This window comes from Thunnus maccoyii, chromosome 14 (genome assembly GCF_910596095.1).
Source record: "Thunnus maccoyii chromosome 14, fThuMac1.1, whole genome shotgun sequence".
Classification (NCBI taxonomy): domain Eukaryota; kingdom Metazoa; phylum Chordata; class Actinopteri; order Scombriformes; family Scombridae; genus Thunnus; species Thunnus maccoyii.
Window position 1 is genome coordinate 6,673,900 of NC_056546.1, and position 16,427 is coordinate 6,690,326.

Below are 16,427 nucleotides of genomic sequence, written 5' to 3' on the forward strand. Positions count from 1 at the left end.
TAAAGCAAATAAACCAGAATACACACTAACTTTAGCAAAGCATACAGTATGGCGCTCTTGAGAGTATGTTAAAGCTTCAAAATTATGATAAAAGCTTTTAAGGCTAAATATCGCGATTGTGTTGTATTGGGATGCATTGTGAGGTGTTTCTATTATTATGTCCACCTTCTGGATATGTGACACACACACACTCACACACACACACACACACACACACACACACACACACACTGACCAACTACATCAGACTGTTGTTGTTTCCAGCGTAGAGCGGAACCAAATGATCGGAGTTACATTGTTTCCTCGGGACTTAAATCGCTGGCGGACCGGTCGATGACAGCAGAACAAGCACTTGCCCTTAAACTTGCATGTAGCCAAATTGACCTCAACTGTCATCTAAATCTTTAGTTAAACATAAAGGAAACAACAACAGCACCATGTCTCTTGCTGCAGATGCCTTCGTGACGCAGATAGCGGGTCAGTTAACGTGTCGACTTTCAAACGGCGTCTGTTATTATGTATTAAGCTAGCTTCAGCCAGCTAACGTCAGCTAACGTTTACTGTGATGTAGCTGTTTCCTAATATTAGTTAATTACATACAAATGGGCACTGTAGCTCAACTGTTCACGTATAACTGTAACGATGGTTGTCATCCTGCTCTGTTTCTTTAGCAGAGATTAGCTTGGTTAGAGCTCTGTGCGAGTCCTAGATGGCTAAATTAGTGTAAAAAAAACTTTATATACGCGCAACAGTGATGTGAAACCCCATGAACTGTTGCTGAGAAGTTTACCTGTCTTCTGAAGGGCTTTGTATTATCACCATTCATCCGGTTAACAGCTTTATTAACACTAACTGGCTAAAAAGGGCTTTTGCTAAACACATGGATGAGGGGCGTGTCTGTTAGCACACAGTTACATTTTAATTAACGTTACAATGATTCATTTGTGAATGTATTGCAGAGTTAAATAGAATAACGTTAATTGTTGAACTCAGAAGCAACATAACAGTTTGATAAACCAACTTATTACCTTGTAATTATATGTGTGTGTCTACTTACATGTCTTCTCATGACATTGACAGCTACAGAGCCTTGGCCTGAAAATGCAACCTTGTACCAACCGCTGAAGGGTAAGTCTGTGTTAGTCTGAAAGGGAGAAACAACATGAATTGTCACCATAGAGACGTAGCTATTAATGTAATTGTTTTCATTACTGTGTTGTTGTTTTTACAGAGGATCAAATTCTGCTGTCAGACTGCGCCTCCTCTCTTGCTGTTCAGGTGAAGTTCTGTTCGTTTTCAGTAAACTTGTCAGTATGAGTGCCGGCATATTTTGTGCAGATGTTAGTTTCTGCGTGCATGATTCCTCTCTGGGAAACTGATTTACTTCTCAGTTAAGGCTTTAACTGACCTTGTCTCGTTTCTCTCCTGTGCAGGCTTACCTCAGGATGTGCGGTCTGCCAGTGCAGGTGGTTTGCAGAGCGAATGCTGAATACATGTCGCCTTCTGGTTAGTACACATGTTTTCAGACCCAATACCTTGTATTCACATATAACCAGATTATGTTTAGATCCAGTTGAAACAGACGTCATCTTTGTACTTAAGTTTATTTGGTGCGTGTTGGCTAAGCTTTGCAACCTACATCACATGTAGGCTAAAATATCACTGTCTCTGGTCAACTATTCGGTGTCTTTTAACGTCTATGTATTTCTCAATATTTGTGGCACAGTCTATCCCAAAGCAAAATTGATCATGTTAATTTTGTGTCCATATTTCTTGGATCTTCTCACTGCTGAGCTCTGGGTCTGTCGGGTTTTGTGGTTATAAGTGTTGGGATTGTTCTTCAAAAGTGACTATAATGATCTTAATTGGTCTGCTTCTCTCACCTTTAGTGTGTATTAATGTTTCTCTCTGTAGGGAAAATTCCCTTCATCCACGTAGGAAACCAGGTGGTGTCAGAACTGGGGCCAATAGTGCAGTTCACCAAAGCTAAGGTGAGTAACACAAACGCTGCTTATTCTTCATATGTTTTATATTAAGAAGCATATTTTAAGAAATGTTCTAATCTAGATGTTCTCTAGAAATATCGCTCATTTTAGGAATTCACTCATGGTCTGTTAGTGTGTTTATCTGTTAGAAAAAATAGGATTCATCCAAGATGAGAAAACGAATGTTCTGTGTGTGTTTTGGGGTTTTAAGGGTCACTCTCTGAGCGATGGCTTAGATGACGTTCAAAGAGCTGAAATGAAAGCGTACATGGAGTTGGTCAACAACATGCTGCTGACTGCTGAGGTACACACACACACACACACACACACACACACACTACATCACATGGTTGGCATCACTTTGCTGCTCACTGCCAGGAAACAATATACTGGTAATTACAGCTTCAATGCAGTTACATACAATCATTATCAATATTCCCAAACATCTTCTCAGCTGTCTCTTCTTCTCTCCACAGCTGTACATCCAGTGGTGCGATGACGCCACAGCTACCGAGGTGTGTACTCTGTTTGTGCTTAGATTTCTAATCATAGATTTAGCAGTGATTTATTCATCCTTCCTCAACTGTGCCAGCTTAATTACTTGTCTTTGTTTTATGCAGATCTCTCGTCCCAGATACAGCAATCCTTACTCGTGGCCCCTCAGCAACATCCTCGCCTATCAGAAGCAGTGGGAGGTTCGCAGGAAGATGAACGCCATCGGCTGGGGAGGAAAAACCCTGGAGCAGGTTAGCAACCACCTGGCATCATCACATGCCTGCTGAATGTCTCATATTCATTTTGTATAGATATATTTATACACTAACATGAATTTTTACAAGGATCTTTTCAGTGCTTTTACATATTTCCTTTGTAGTCTCCCAAACTTTTTTCAGTCCCATAAAAACCTCACAAATACTGACAGAAGCATGATTATTGCCACTTTTTGTCCTCTCGTGTGTTTCAGGTCTATGAGGATGTGAGTCAGTGCTGCCAGGCTCTCTCTCAGAGGCTGGGAACACAACCGTTCTTCTTTAATAAACAGTATGTATCCTGTCTGTCTGTCTGTATGTATGTGAGTTTCTTTAACTGTCTGTGTCTTGTTTGTCTGTCTAAGCAGCTGAATGATTAAACATCAGTAGGATGGCATAGTGAGAAGTGATACTTCAGTACTTCAGCAATATGCTGAACCTGTCAGATTCGGCTCTGTAGCTGATCTTACAGGAGTCAAAGCCTAAAGGAAAAATATATCTGGAAGCATTTGACAGCATTTTCTTTAGTGCCACCTTGTGGTGTAATGTTGTAACGACACCCCTAACTTCCATGTCTGAAAGTGACACAGAGATTCTTTCTGTACTTCCTAAGAACCTTTAGAAATTGTCAGTGCCTTTAAATAAATGATTAAAACTGCAACCATATTTACTGTTTGTTCATGTCATGGCTTCTTCTAACCCTTCAGTTCAGATTTCTCATTTAAAGCTGAGTGAAAAAAGTGGAGGAAATAATTTACAGAGGGAAGAAAGTTTCTCTGTGTGAGCTGAGACGCTTTGGTGCATCACTGGTACAAGTTTTAACTGTAGGTGATACATTTTAAATTAAGGACCAGTATGTTGATTAGTTAACACTGATCCACACTGTGTCCTTAGAAATATTATTGCTGATGTATCATCAGCTGCAGCTGTGATCAGTAAATTAGTTGACTTACTACATAAAGAAAAGGGAAATAAAAATAATAAAAGAATGGTTCATCTCAGCAGTAACAAACACTAAGTGTCTGTCTGTGTGTGTTGCAGGCCTACAGAGTTGGATGCGTTAGTGTTCGGTCACCTCTTCACCATACTGACCACCAGGCTGACCAGCACTGAGCTAGCAGAGAGGATCAAGAGCTACAGCAACCTGCTTTCCTTCTGCAGGCGCATCGAACAGACCTACTTCGAAGACAAGAGCTCCTGAAGGACCCAAAACAACCCGACTGTCTCTCTGTATCATCTCATCCTTGTACATTCTGCCGTTCCTTCTTTCATTCCCTTGTTGTATTAAACAGAAGCTAAAACCTGCTACCTGTTCATATTCACATACTTGCCTGTTATTTAGCCTTCATTCACTCTTTTTGCTTCCTGCTTGTACATTGTTGCATGCTGCAGCTAGGAGCTTGCTCGCTTTAAGAATTAAGATGTAAGAGTTCTTAACTGTAATGACAAGTATGGCTTGCACCACATTACACAAGATCACAACACAGATCATTCTTAAGAGTATTACAGCACGCGTGTTTGAAGTGAAACACATTTCTAAGAATAAATTATGACATTTAGAACACGCAACACATATGCTATTCAAGTCTAATTTGCAAAACCATTTCAGCTGAACTGTTTAAAGAAGCCAGATGAGTCTTCAACAGACCTTTGCATGTTCAGCGTTATGAGAGTTAAGTAAAAATGTTAATATAATAATGCAACTCTTAGTGGATCCCAAAAAGAGCTCAAGCAGTACTTGAGCATGACAGCCGCTTTCCAACACAGAGACAAAGACTTATTTATTAGCACTTATTATTTTTCCATCGCTCTGATGCATCAGTGCATTTACAAACACCCACAGTCTCACCACAGATAGGTTGAGTGTGGATGTTATAGCTGTGTTACATGTAACTTAAGAAGCTTGTCAGAAATGTGAAGCAGAGTTGTCATTGCGTAGAAATACAGAGCTTGCTTTTCTGCTGTACAAAAATCAAAAACACATGAACATAATGATGAAGAGGATGTGATTTATTCCTTGGTTTTTCAACCGTTGTTTTCTTTGTGTGAATGGAAAGTGCCTACAAATAAAAGTCGTTGCATTTACCTGTGAGTTTGACTTGAGCATGAAAGTTCAGTCTTTGATGTTATTTCCCGTTTTGATTGTGGAAATCGTACTACACATTTTTAACAACTAAAACAACACATTTCATTCTGGTTTTTACTGTTTTTGTATGTGTAACAATATTCTATTGCTGAATGATATTTGAAATGCTGGAAGCATATGGTTGTCAGATAATAAAATCATCCTAAGCCTCACTTACAACGGACTTCTCACCATTGAAATATGTCCTTTAAACATGCACTTAATGCTACAAAACAAATAACAACAAACAGAAAAAAATGTGTTTATTAAAGGGAAGAGCAGCACAACTTCAGTCCTTGAGATCTATTTTTGGATGTTGATACATAGCTGGATTCACACACTTGGCTGTGTGTGTTTCTGCCTGCAGGTCTCAGACAAGCTCATTGTCTGATCACCTCTGATTGCCCTCCAGTTAAGCAGTTTATGTCTTTCAGGTTTCCTGTGAGGTCAGAGTGTGACCTCTGAGCTTCCAGGAGCTGTGACATCATGAGTGATGATGACACTGCACAGTTAGAGGTCACCAGTCAGACAGCAGATGCACAGACAGAAGGAAATAAACAGAAAGACAGAAATTACCATCTTACTGAAGATATCCGGTCGAGTCTACAGCCATTTGTGGATTTCAAGACCACATGATCTAAGACCACCAGTGAGCAGAAACCCCTGAGGTCATGTATTGATACACTTATAGAGTAATTGTGAGTTTGAACTGTCAATGTCTACAACACATAGTCGATCAGTAAGAAACATACTTGATCAGTAAACATCATATTCTAGGTGTGTGTATTTATTTGATTGTGTATGTGGAATAGTACAGCTACAATGAGTTTTAGTGTTAGTCCTTTACAATCAAGGAACTAGGGCTTCTGCCTACACTGTAAAAAAAAAAAAAAAAGTTATTTCACAGAAATTTACTGTATTATTTTACAGTTTTTTCTACATTAAGTGTAAATGCCATAAAAATACAGTAAATTATTTTTATTAAAAATATTCACCATAAAATAAAGGCTGTAATCTGTAAATTAATATAATGGAATAGTGTATGTTTAACAGGATTATTCAATTACTTCATGGTCTTGAATGTTAAATTACATTGAATTCTATGTAAAAATACAAAAAATACACATCCCATTACTGAATGTAAAATTAAGGCAACTGTCAGTTTTTTACAGCAAAACTTTAAATTTAATGTAAAAAAAAATGTAAAAAAAAAATAAATAAAAATAAAAAAAATGGTAAAAAGTCTGGCAGCAAAAGTTGCCAAACACTTACAATCAAATAACAGTAAAAACCTTTAGTTATTCTACAGAGATTTTTTTTTAAAATAATACAGATATTTACTGTAGACATTATCTGCATTTTTACAGTCCAACTGTTGTAAAATAAAAATGAAAAAATATATAAAATATTGCTAGAATGTTAACCAAATGTATAAATCTGCACAAAAAAAGAAAAACAATGAAGAAATACCTTAAAATTACCATATTTAAATAAAGGCTTGTTTTATACAGTATTCTTTTGTAAATTCATAGAATTATCCAATTTATCCTTAAGACTGCCCCATCAAAGCACAAATTTCTGGATGTAAAACGCAAAAAAATTATGTAAAATTATATTCAAATTATCCTCCCTTAACACCCATTACAGTAAATTCCTGGTAAATATTGGTTTTATATTATACAAAAAAATTGGATTATGCGAAAATGGCATACAAAAACATAATTTTGATAATCATTATCATATATAAACATTATTTGAAGGTAATTACAAGCAACTATCCAATATATCTACAGACTTTTCCAAGTAATGTATGAGACTTACTATATATAAACAGTATTTGACAGTAATTACAAACAACTATCCAATATATCCGTCTGACACTCTTCTTCAGAGGGATATTTTTTTATATTATGTGTACACTGCCATCATTCTTCAGAACCTGCCACTTATTGGCTATTTGAGGCTAAAGAGAGCTATTCTATTTTAGGTCTTGATGCACAGCATATTGGTGTTGGGGCTATATATCAAAACCAAATGGTCATAAAATGTGTGTTTATTGTATCCTATGTTCCATCCCGGTTGTTGAGACTGAAAGATCTCTTAATGATTGACATTGACAATTATGTCCCTTGCCTATTTGTAATTACGTAGACATGAATAAATCACAGATGTTGAGCCTCCAATTTACACTGATGTTGAACAATCCTACAGTAGAAATCCATCACAGAAGAATGTCTTCACCCACAGTAACCTCAGCAGACCAAAGACAATGAGGCTACTAGACATGATGAGTTATGACAAAGAGACTTTGGACCAATTAGTCATGGCTGCAACAACTCGTACAATGTATTGAGCACCACAGCATTAAAGACAGTATATCTAGTTATATTGTAAGACATGATGCATGTGCATGTGGCTGGGTTGAATAATGAAAGAGGAAAGAGTCATTTAGGATCCTTATAGAAATATTGTTGATAAGGAAATTTTAATACCTTGTGTTTTCCCTACGTACAGCTGTCACAACAGACCACATTTGATTTGTTATGAAAAATTACGAATAATTATTCATTTTTAACCAAAATAAGATTGAACTAAAGTGAAAACAATGTAAGAATGGCTGTTAACAACATCCGTGGACTGTGAGAATGTTGTAGCACCAAGTCAGCAGCTAGTCTGAGCAGTTTTCCCTAATGACCCTTGAATCTGCCCTCCTGCAAGAAAAAAAAACATGCGAAGAAGGGAAGTCTGTGTGCGGAAAGCTGTTATTGTCACCTAGTTCTCTGACCTTTCTGTTGTCTTTATCATGTAACTAAAACATTGTCTCGGCTTTCAGCGGCAGTGTTCTTAGTGCTCTTTCCAAACTCTTGTATTAATAAACCTCATTAAACTTTGATCAAGGCTGGATTACCAACTGGGGAATTGCTCTGGGGACTCAAGTCCTCAGGGGCCCAAAGGCTCCAAGTTAAGCATTTACATTTTGTCATTTGGAAGATGCTTGAATCCAAAGTGATTTACAAGCAAAGCAGGACAGTCAAGCATTAGACAGTGACTCAAAAGAGCTGTGATGCAAATTCTCAAGTAGCTGACAAGGTACAAGTGCAATGAGAATGAGAGCTAGACAGAAGTTTTTATTATTTATTTATTTAATTAAAGTAAGAAACAACTTGTAGCAATTAGTTTGTGTTAACTGAAATAATTGTAAATTGGACATTATAAACTGAGATGATTGGAGCTTTAGGTCAATTCCTGCATTATAACCTACTGTTGTAGAGGGTTCCTGAGTTATATAGTTGCATTTTACAAAATACATTTGTGCTGTTTCATTTGGGTTATGGGCCCCCTGGGATCCCCTAGTGGGTTAATCTGGATTTTAATAAATGATTATTATATTACATTAATATTTTACTATATTAATGAAGTTTTGTTATATTTGTTCATCACACATATTGTCTCAATAACTTATTTTTTAACACTGTTCTGATGGATGTTTGATCTATGCATGAGATCCACAGCTTGTAATGACAGACTTTTTCCAGGAGGGGGCAGCATGAGGATAGAAAAGGATCCTGCTGCTGTAGAGCCATGACAGTTTACTAATGGCAAAATTGTATTAGAATATATTTAGAAAACTGGAAAAATAAATGATAAACACTGGACACATTGTCTGAGACAGTGACTGTGTGCATTTCTCATTCAGGGTGTAATTTGCTGCTGTTCTTATCTGTTCCTTTTACAGAAAAAAAACACCTATCAGCATAGTTTAGTGCTCTTTTCTTTCTTTAAATACCACCTTTTGTATGAGAGCAATTATGTATGGTTGCATTTACATCTATGCTGTTATGCTATACAACACATAGCACAGCTGGTTGCACTTGTTATCATTCGGTTTCTTGATGCATGCTGGGCAATGATGCAACAAAATGCAAAAAACATTTAGGAATTTCATTGGGTGGAGGTGTACTCTGAATGCACTCAGAGTGATTTTTCTTTCAGTTTTTCTGCTGTGCATTTTATGTGATGGCATGTAGTACATACTGGCACAAACAAGGTTTCCATCGCTGCTGTAATTGCAATACAGTCTATCTATTTTACAGTTCAGACTTGACTATTACAGAGAAAATGAGGAATTAATCAAAATCATAATCATATAACATTCATTTTCCTTTTCAAGCACAAAATAAAATGATAATATACCATTAAATACCAGCAAACATTTCCAGTTATGAATTCTGACATAGATTTTAGTCTTGGGTTCAGAGTCAATTAAAGGTCTTCATAAAGTTACACATGTGATAAATGTGCATGTGTGTGTGAGAGAGAGTGAGTGAATGAGGGGTGAAGGTTTATTAAAATGTATAAAAAGAAGAGTTTTAGTGTGCTGTGATATGAAGTGTCAGATTAGACAATATGACCAGGGGCTGATAATTACACAGCTTGATTATCAGAGTGAGTCATGATATATAATCTGGACTTTCTGAGAGAGACAGAGTGTGTGTGTGTGAGCTGGTTCACGTATGTCTGTGCATATGGTGTATAATTTTTAATTTAATAAAACCGATGCAATAAGTCTTCTCTGAAGCGGTGACCCAGTATATCCCTTTAATCTCATTCACATAAACAGGATCAGCATGAGTTCTCAGGTGTCAGAGCACTGGGACAGTTTTAGGGATTTGGACTCTGCAGGCAGAGACTGATCTGAGAGCCTGCAGGACTGTGTGTAAGCTACGCACGCACAGAACATTTTTGCGGATACTTTTTTACATGACAAAATCATCCCACCCTAGAAAAAAACCATTTAATCAAGGTTGAACGGCTGACTTTGCATAATATGACATGACACAATACCCTACATTCATCGTGATTTACCACCACTTTGCCAAGGCTTGGTGCCATGACTGCACTGCAGGAAACCCTGCCCTTCTCTACCTCACATAACACAATCATGGCAAGAAACCAAAAACTATTTGCAGGCAGCTTTTTTTTTTCAGTGAACACAGCCAAATGAGCACTCACACTGAAGGCTTTTGAATGTTCACTAAATGCCCTTTAGCCAGTTAAAACAAATAAATGAATGAAGTTTATAAACTACTACATTTAGATTTTTTTGAAACTAAAGCCAAATGCAAATTCAATACAAAACTTTATGTCCTCACTAGAATAATTAGAGCATTAATCATTTGTTCAAACACTTAAAATGACCCATGTTTATGTTTTCCTGACAATCAATGTCTTGCTGTTGTGTGAATAATGACATCTTGTACGAGTACCAACAGCGAAGGTAGCCTAATGTCATTATAGTAATGCAAAAATCTTTCAAGTTGTGTTCAGACTGAATGTAAAGCAAGCTATATTTTTTTTGGATATGAAGTTAATACAAATTAATGGACGAATAAAAACGTAATTTCTCTGTATAGCTCAAATTGAAACAGTTTTTTTGATAGTACCTAGCAACAGCAAAACCCCCCAAAACACTCCAGTTATCAAATTTGTGTGAACGAATGTAGCAAGGCAAACATTCACTTCACCTTTAACCAGAACATCTTTGGGCTTGTGTCAATAAAACATAGGCTACTGACATATCTTTCCGTCTTCATGGCTAACCTTAGCTGTCACCTCGCGAGGCAGCTGGATTTGCGAGATCATGACATCACGAGAGAATCCGTGTAATCAGGCTTCAAGTTATGCGCCACCACCGATGGTTCAGACCAATCAGCGGAGGATTCTCATGTGATATCATGAATCCAGCTGCCTCGCAAGGCAATATGGTGATAGAAGGTGATAGACAGATGGTTCATCCAAGTTTTTTTTTTTTTAACGTGCCTGCTCTTTTCCAAATGGTTTCCAAGGACGACTTCTCAGATGGTTCTATGTAACAAACCATCTAGTGCATCAAGTTACTTTAGCCATACTAGTGTCATACTGTGCTGTCTCTCTTAAAGCAGACAGATTTGTCTTTAAGGGCTTTTACAAACCTACAGTTGGTTTGCTCTAGTCTGAATCAGTGGATGAGTCAGTAAACTTGTTATGTTTTCCAGTTGTTTCAGTTTCTTTTCATACAGAAAAAAAATCCAAGCAAACCAAAATGCATCATGAAAGCCACGAGATCGTCCGCTCCGCTCATTGGTCAGATGTGTCTGTGACGTGAGCAAGAGCATAAACAAAGGAAGAAAGTCCTGAAGAACGTCTATCTGCCCCAAATCTCAAGAATGTAATGTACTTTGTTGTACTAGTCCAGGTCTGATCTTGTTTTTTTCTCCATCTATGTCAAACTTGCAGAGTAGTAGTTGTGTTGGATCAAGGTCAAATCACATTCCCACCACAAACAAATCGCCCCAGAATTATTTTGAGACTGGATCGATACATCTTCCTCAGAGGATCTCGGTGTGGTTGTTTTGGTCCGCACTCGAGTACAATTGCTGTGCTCAGATCTGCCCAACTGCACATTACCAAGGACGACAACAAACAAAAGTCCAATTTTTATTGAGTCTAGTTTGAAAACATCTTTACAAAAAACTATGTTGACTAAGGAGCAAGCGAGGTACCACTAGAAAAAGAGAAATCTAAGGGGGAAGAGGCTACACTCATACATTTGTTGCAGCAGAGGTTTGCAAGCAGTCATCATCATCAGAGCAGAGGTGGAGCAGCTCAAAACACACAAGCCTCCCAATCTACAGTATGTTGGTGCATTTGTGTGTTTGTTTCTCTGCTTGTGTGGTCTGCTTTTGTGTGCATGTAACTACTTCTACCTGTAAACTTGAGCTTCCTCCACAATCTGCACACATCTGTCTACATCATGTGTGAAGATGATCATGTATACCCGTGTGTGTGTGTGTGTGGGTGTGTGTGTGTATAGTCACTTTAAGAGTATGAAGAAGTGTTTTTGTGTGTTGAGGTGATGTAGATTTGAGTGGAATAAAGAGATTAGCTGTGTGTCGATAATCCTCTCCTCTTCTCACAGTCCGTCCCCTCATGCTTACGCACACACACACACACACACACACACACACACACACACACACACACACACACACACACACACACACACACACACACACATGTTTTACGACTTCCCTCCTTCATGATTTACAGCCCTTGTTTAATTGACCGTGTTGTTTCCTTTTTTCTTTCAGCCTCATCCTTCACAGTTTACGCTGATAAACTTGCTTTGCTGCAGCAGACTTCATGTTGGAAAAGACACAATATGTTTCAGTCTCACATATTCTACTATTTTCCTACTGTATAATCATTCACAGCTTTACACAGCTACAAATCACCTAAAGTTTTATTCTCCTTCATCCATTTAAAACAGATACTAAATGTTCTTTGCTCCCCCACAAGCGGCCGTCGAGAAGAAGGTTTTATTATTATTCGAACTTAACATACATTATTGTGACAACCCAGTTGGTCAAGTCAGGTGTAGGAAGGGTTCGTATCAATGTCTGAGAGAGAGACAGAGCGAGAGTAAGGTACATGTGTAAATGTTTATGTACATTTTTCTTTCATAATGAGATTGTAAGACAATCCAGGCTGCACGTGCCAGCTCTCCCTTATAAAACATAAACGTGCGTGTGGAAATTAGGGACATACATCATGTTGGGTCCGAGCCCAGGGCCTGTGTTGGAAATCTTCCATAATAGCTGAAGGGCTTCATTCCAAAAGACTTAAAATCTATTTGTAAGTAAGAAGATGTTATGTGAAGATTTTCTGCCAATGTTTAAAAAACTATAATGTTACTGTTTTGTAAGCTGGTAAAAAAAAAAAAAAAAAAAAAAAAACTCCAGTGATTTATGAGGATTTTTGTGGTCAAAACGGCAATTATTTTGCTTGTTTCACTAGAGAATCTTGGTGTCATTTAGAGTCACTATGGCCCATTTAGTTCTGTCTGTGTCTAGTTTACAGTACAATCAGTAACTGAGCTGCAGAGTCTTGCATGTAAACCGAGATGAAAGCGGTGGATTTAGCCAAATTTTGTCAAAAAAAATGAGCGTTTATAAGATGCATCATATATGGAAGGATAGCGGAGAAGTGGATTATGCTACATTAGTGGTTTTGATAATGACTTCACCATGAAACTGGAGTCCATTGTAAACAATGCGATCCTAAAATGCCCTCAGTTTCAGTGAAGAAGCAGACTGCAAACTTTTTTTTACAGCTTTCTTTAAATGAAGATACAAAGACACAGTGTTTGAGTTGTTCTCAGAAAACAATGTAGGAAATATTTTAGTTTCACCCACTTGTGTCTGACTGCATACCATCAATTACTGATGAATTTTCTGTGCAGGATGCTTTTATTTCATCAGTCAGATCTTTCATTTATTTCTTCTCAAACAAGCCCAGAGGAGGCAGATAGATGCTGCTCCTCAACATGTGTCTGAGCAAAAAACTTTGATTTTGGAGGTGAGAGCCTCTTGGTCTCACCTCCAAAATCCGGTAGGAGCTTCAAACAACACTGTCTGCTGTCAGCATGTGGTGAAAGTTGTTTCACTAGCTCACTTTGAAGTGGTTCTCCTCAAAATAGTCCCATGATTCAGTGACAACATGGAAGTTAAACCCACCTGAACCTCACTTTTCTCAGATTTTGTTCCTGTACTTAATCTTTACAGTAATGATTTATTTTTTAAAAAGGTTTTAAAAACTGATTTCAATAGTTTTTAGACTATCAGATCATTTTGGCCTGAACAAGCTTTTACTTTTAAGGAGATCATTAGCCTATTAACAGAATAAATCAAAAATATCATTTTAAAGCCCCTATGTGTTTAACTGAAAAATGTTTTAGTGTGATGCCTCCCATCAAAGTAGTAAGTGGTTGTGATGAAAGTTGATAAACCTCTAAGGCTTTAATAAGCCCAACATTAGTCCTGTGTGAAAAAATGCTGCCCTCTCATTCATTTGAATGGGGGCGGTCTGTCTGTCGGCACAACGGTGGTGACAGTTCAGAGGACTCCGGCAAAACAGTGCAGGGTCGTCTGACAGAAAACTTGAACCAGGCTCAACTTTTTCTGCAACATAATGTGACATCACGACAAATGTGACAAAAGATTAAAATGTTAATTATAACTTAACATTTAAATAACTTTCCAGAGTTGTAAAATCCGCTATGCAGTGTTTTGGTGTCTAATAAGCCTTTTTAAATACATAAACTGGACTCAAAATGGCAACTGCACTTTCTAGATAGTATTTCATAATGCCTTAAACAACAGACCCCTACCAACACACTAACATCCAGGGAACATTGAGATGACTGGGCTGAAAACAAAACATGGACATTATGTCATCAAAGTAATTAGTAAGACACTATAATCACATACATGCACTCTGAGAGCTTAACCTATTAATGTTTTATATAAGGACACAACTTCAAGCCCTGTGTGGATGTAAATGTGATGTTAAATATGATTTCCTGGTGGAGAACTCCTGTTGTGATGTTGCAAAGAGTAAGTTGTGTCACGGCAACACTCGACAGAAACCTGCATGTTTACTATGAGGGATTACCTGAGTCTGAAACTTGATTTTAATATTAAATAGCAGCAGATGGCATCTTCTGAAGGGAGGAAAATAAGCCTGGAAATTTCCAACTTTGCTGAGTGTGTGCAGTCCTGGGTGTTCTCAGAGTGAGATTTTCACACTCTGCTGTTTGTGTTTAAAGCGACCGACAGAAGAGGGAAAGGTTTCAATCAAGGAACACACGCTCTTGATGGAGAGGGCGAGTCATACGAAGCCACATGTTTTAAATGTTAGTTAATGTTGTTTAGCTGTAATCTGAGGTGTGTTTCATTTCCTGAAGCTGTCACTCTTTCTCCGATGACCTCATACTGAGCGTGTGTGTGTGTGTGTGTGTGTGTGTGTGTGTGTGTGTGTACTGAGGCCCCTCTGCGACCACGGGGCTTAAGTGGCCTCAGAGACCCCAGCACCATGTAATCACACACACACACACACATGTGCCTTGAAATTTAATGATCATGTGAAACATGAAGAATGTGTGTGTGTCATACTATGTGCATGTGTGTGTGCAGACTAAACACTGACCTACATCGCTATTTTTACTGATTAGAGGTTGTTCATAATGAGACCTATTAACATCAGACCTTAAACATACATGCAGACACACACACATACACCTCAATGGCCCATGAATACCCCCAGATTCAGCCTGTATAAGGCAGAACAGACTCTTTGTCTGGTTAAATGCAGCGAGTGGTACTGTTGATGTACTTTTACTGGGAAGGTAAGAGACTTTGTTTTCATTAACTTTCACTTTCTGACGTATTTTAATTTGTTTCTCTTGGCTGTTTACCTGAGACACAAAGATAAATGAAACATCCTGCAATATGTTAGAGCTTCTTAGAGATGAATTCAAGCACAAAGTGATGCAAAAATGTACTCGGCAAAAGCAGATATTATCTCAAACTTGTATGTTTTCCTCTATTTTTGCACGCTGGCAGAGCAAATGGAACATTTTACATTTTCATAACATCAGATATTTTATCTAGTCTCCTCTAATTTCTGTTTTGTGGCTTTTGGAGGAGTATTCATGCACTCAAATATCAACTTTAATGTCCAACAGTATTTCAATGGAAAAAGATGCTGTGCCTCTATTGTGTTTCAGTGGCATGTGCGTGCATGTGTGTGTGTTTTTTTCCTTATGTTACACATCAACTAGCTGTTTTCAGCACAGCTGGAACAACAATGTGTGTGTGAGAGAGAGAGTGATGTTGACTGGAAACATGAGAGCAGAAATGAAAGTGTGTGTGTGCTCGTGTGTGGAGGAATGTGTTTCTCATGTACTTGTCATGTCTATATACTGTGCACTGACGTGTGTGTGTGTTTAAGTGGTCCTCCGTGTTACTTCTCTCTTTCATTTCTTCCCTCCGTCCCTCCCTCTCAGCGTTATACCCCATATGCTTTGTGTTTCTTTGTCACATATTGGTATCCCACAGATAACAGGCCAAAAGTAAATGATGTGATATTATAGTGAGAGTATATCCAGTACAGCTACACTGAATCTTTATAGATTTTTGTCCATCATCTAATACAATAGTGACAAATTTCAGGTTTAAGTGTCACTCACTCAAAATCAAGCCTTTTTCCAGAGCCGCCATTTTGCACTGATGTGTTCAACTCACAAAGAAAGAAATCCATCAAAGAAGAAACAGAGACAGAAGCCCTCAGTGCAGAAAGTTGAGGATAAAAGAAAAGGATGAAACTCTTGATTTTTTCTGCAGTTGAAGAAGCGTTGCCGGCGCTATCTCTCTACCTGAACATGCAATCTGTTGCCGTTCAATGAAAAACACGCATCCCCAAAATGTACTTTAGTTTGGTTACAGTGCATTTAAACTATCTGCCGCTACCTCCAAGGCTTGTAAAAGACTTGGCATGTAAGGATCTAAAAGAATACCGAGAGCAAAAAATCTCACATAGCCAGACACCCATCTCATCGTGCCGTGGAGGTCTGGATTGTGTTTGTTTTAAGAAAAGGCTTACAAGGCTTGGGACTGTTCAAAAAAAAAACCCAACAGAAAACTAAGTAGAGGTGCTGCACACAACCTTTTTGTCATCACTAAAACCTGT

General features: G+C 38.0%; 1 protein-coding gene and 1 long non-coding RNA gene across 2 annotated transcripts in view; one reads left to right on the plus strand and one right to left on the minus strand.

Annotated features, from left to right (window-relative positions):
- LOC121911904 overlaps positions 1-1,143 on the minus strand; it is a 30,081-nt gene extending 28,938 nt beyond the window's left edge. Inside the window, exon 1 of the long non-coding RNA XR_006099973.1 lies at positions 1,058-1,143. This is a non-coding gene — a long non-coding RNA (uncharacterized LOC121911904). The remainder of the gene's footprint in view (positions 1-1,057) is intronic.
- On the plus strand, positions 298-4,819 carry mtx2 (metaxin 2). The gene is made up of 10 exons (XM_042433841.1): positions 298-477; positions 1,081-1,128; positions 1,232-1,278; positions 1,434-1,506; positions 1,915-1,991; positions 2,197-2,289; positions 2,462-2,500; positions 2,606-2,731; positions 2,950-3,026; positions 3,776-4,819. The coding sequence occupies exons 1-10, from the start codon at positions 438-440 to the stop codon at positions 3,933-3,935; spliced, it is 780 nt and encodes a 259-aa protein (XP_042289775.1). The 5' UTR covers positions 298-437; the 3' UTR covers positions 3,936-4,819.
- The last annotated feature ends 11,608 nt before the right edge of the window (positions 4,820-16,427 follow it).

Bases quoted from the DNA above. Each gene is read 5' to 3' on its own strand.
- mtx2 (XM_042433841.1), top strand. From the start codon at position 438: ATGTCTCTTGCTGCAGATGCCTTCGTGACGCAGATAGCGG. The intron at 478-1,080 runs GTCAGTTAACGT...TGACATTGACAG, and splicing joins CTTCGTGACGCAGATAGCGG to CTACAGAGCCTTGGCCTGAA. The intron at 1,129-1,231 runs GTAAGTCTGTGT...TTGTTTTTACAG, and splicing joins CTTGTACCAACCGCTGAAGG to AGGATCAAATTCTGCTGTCA.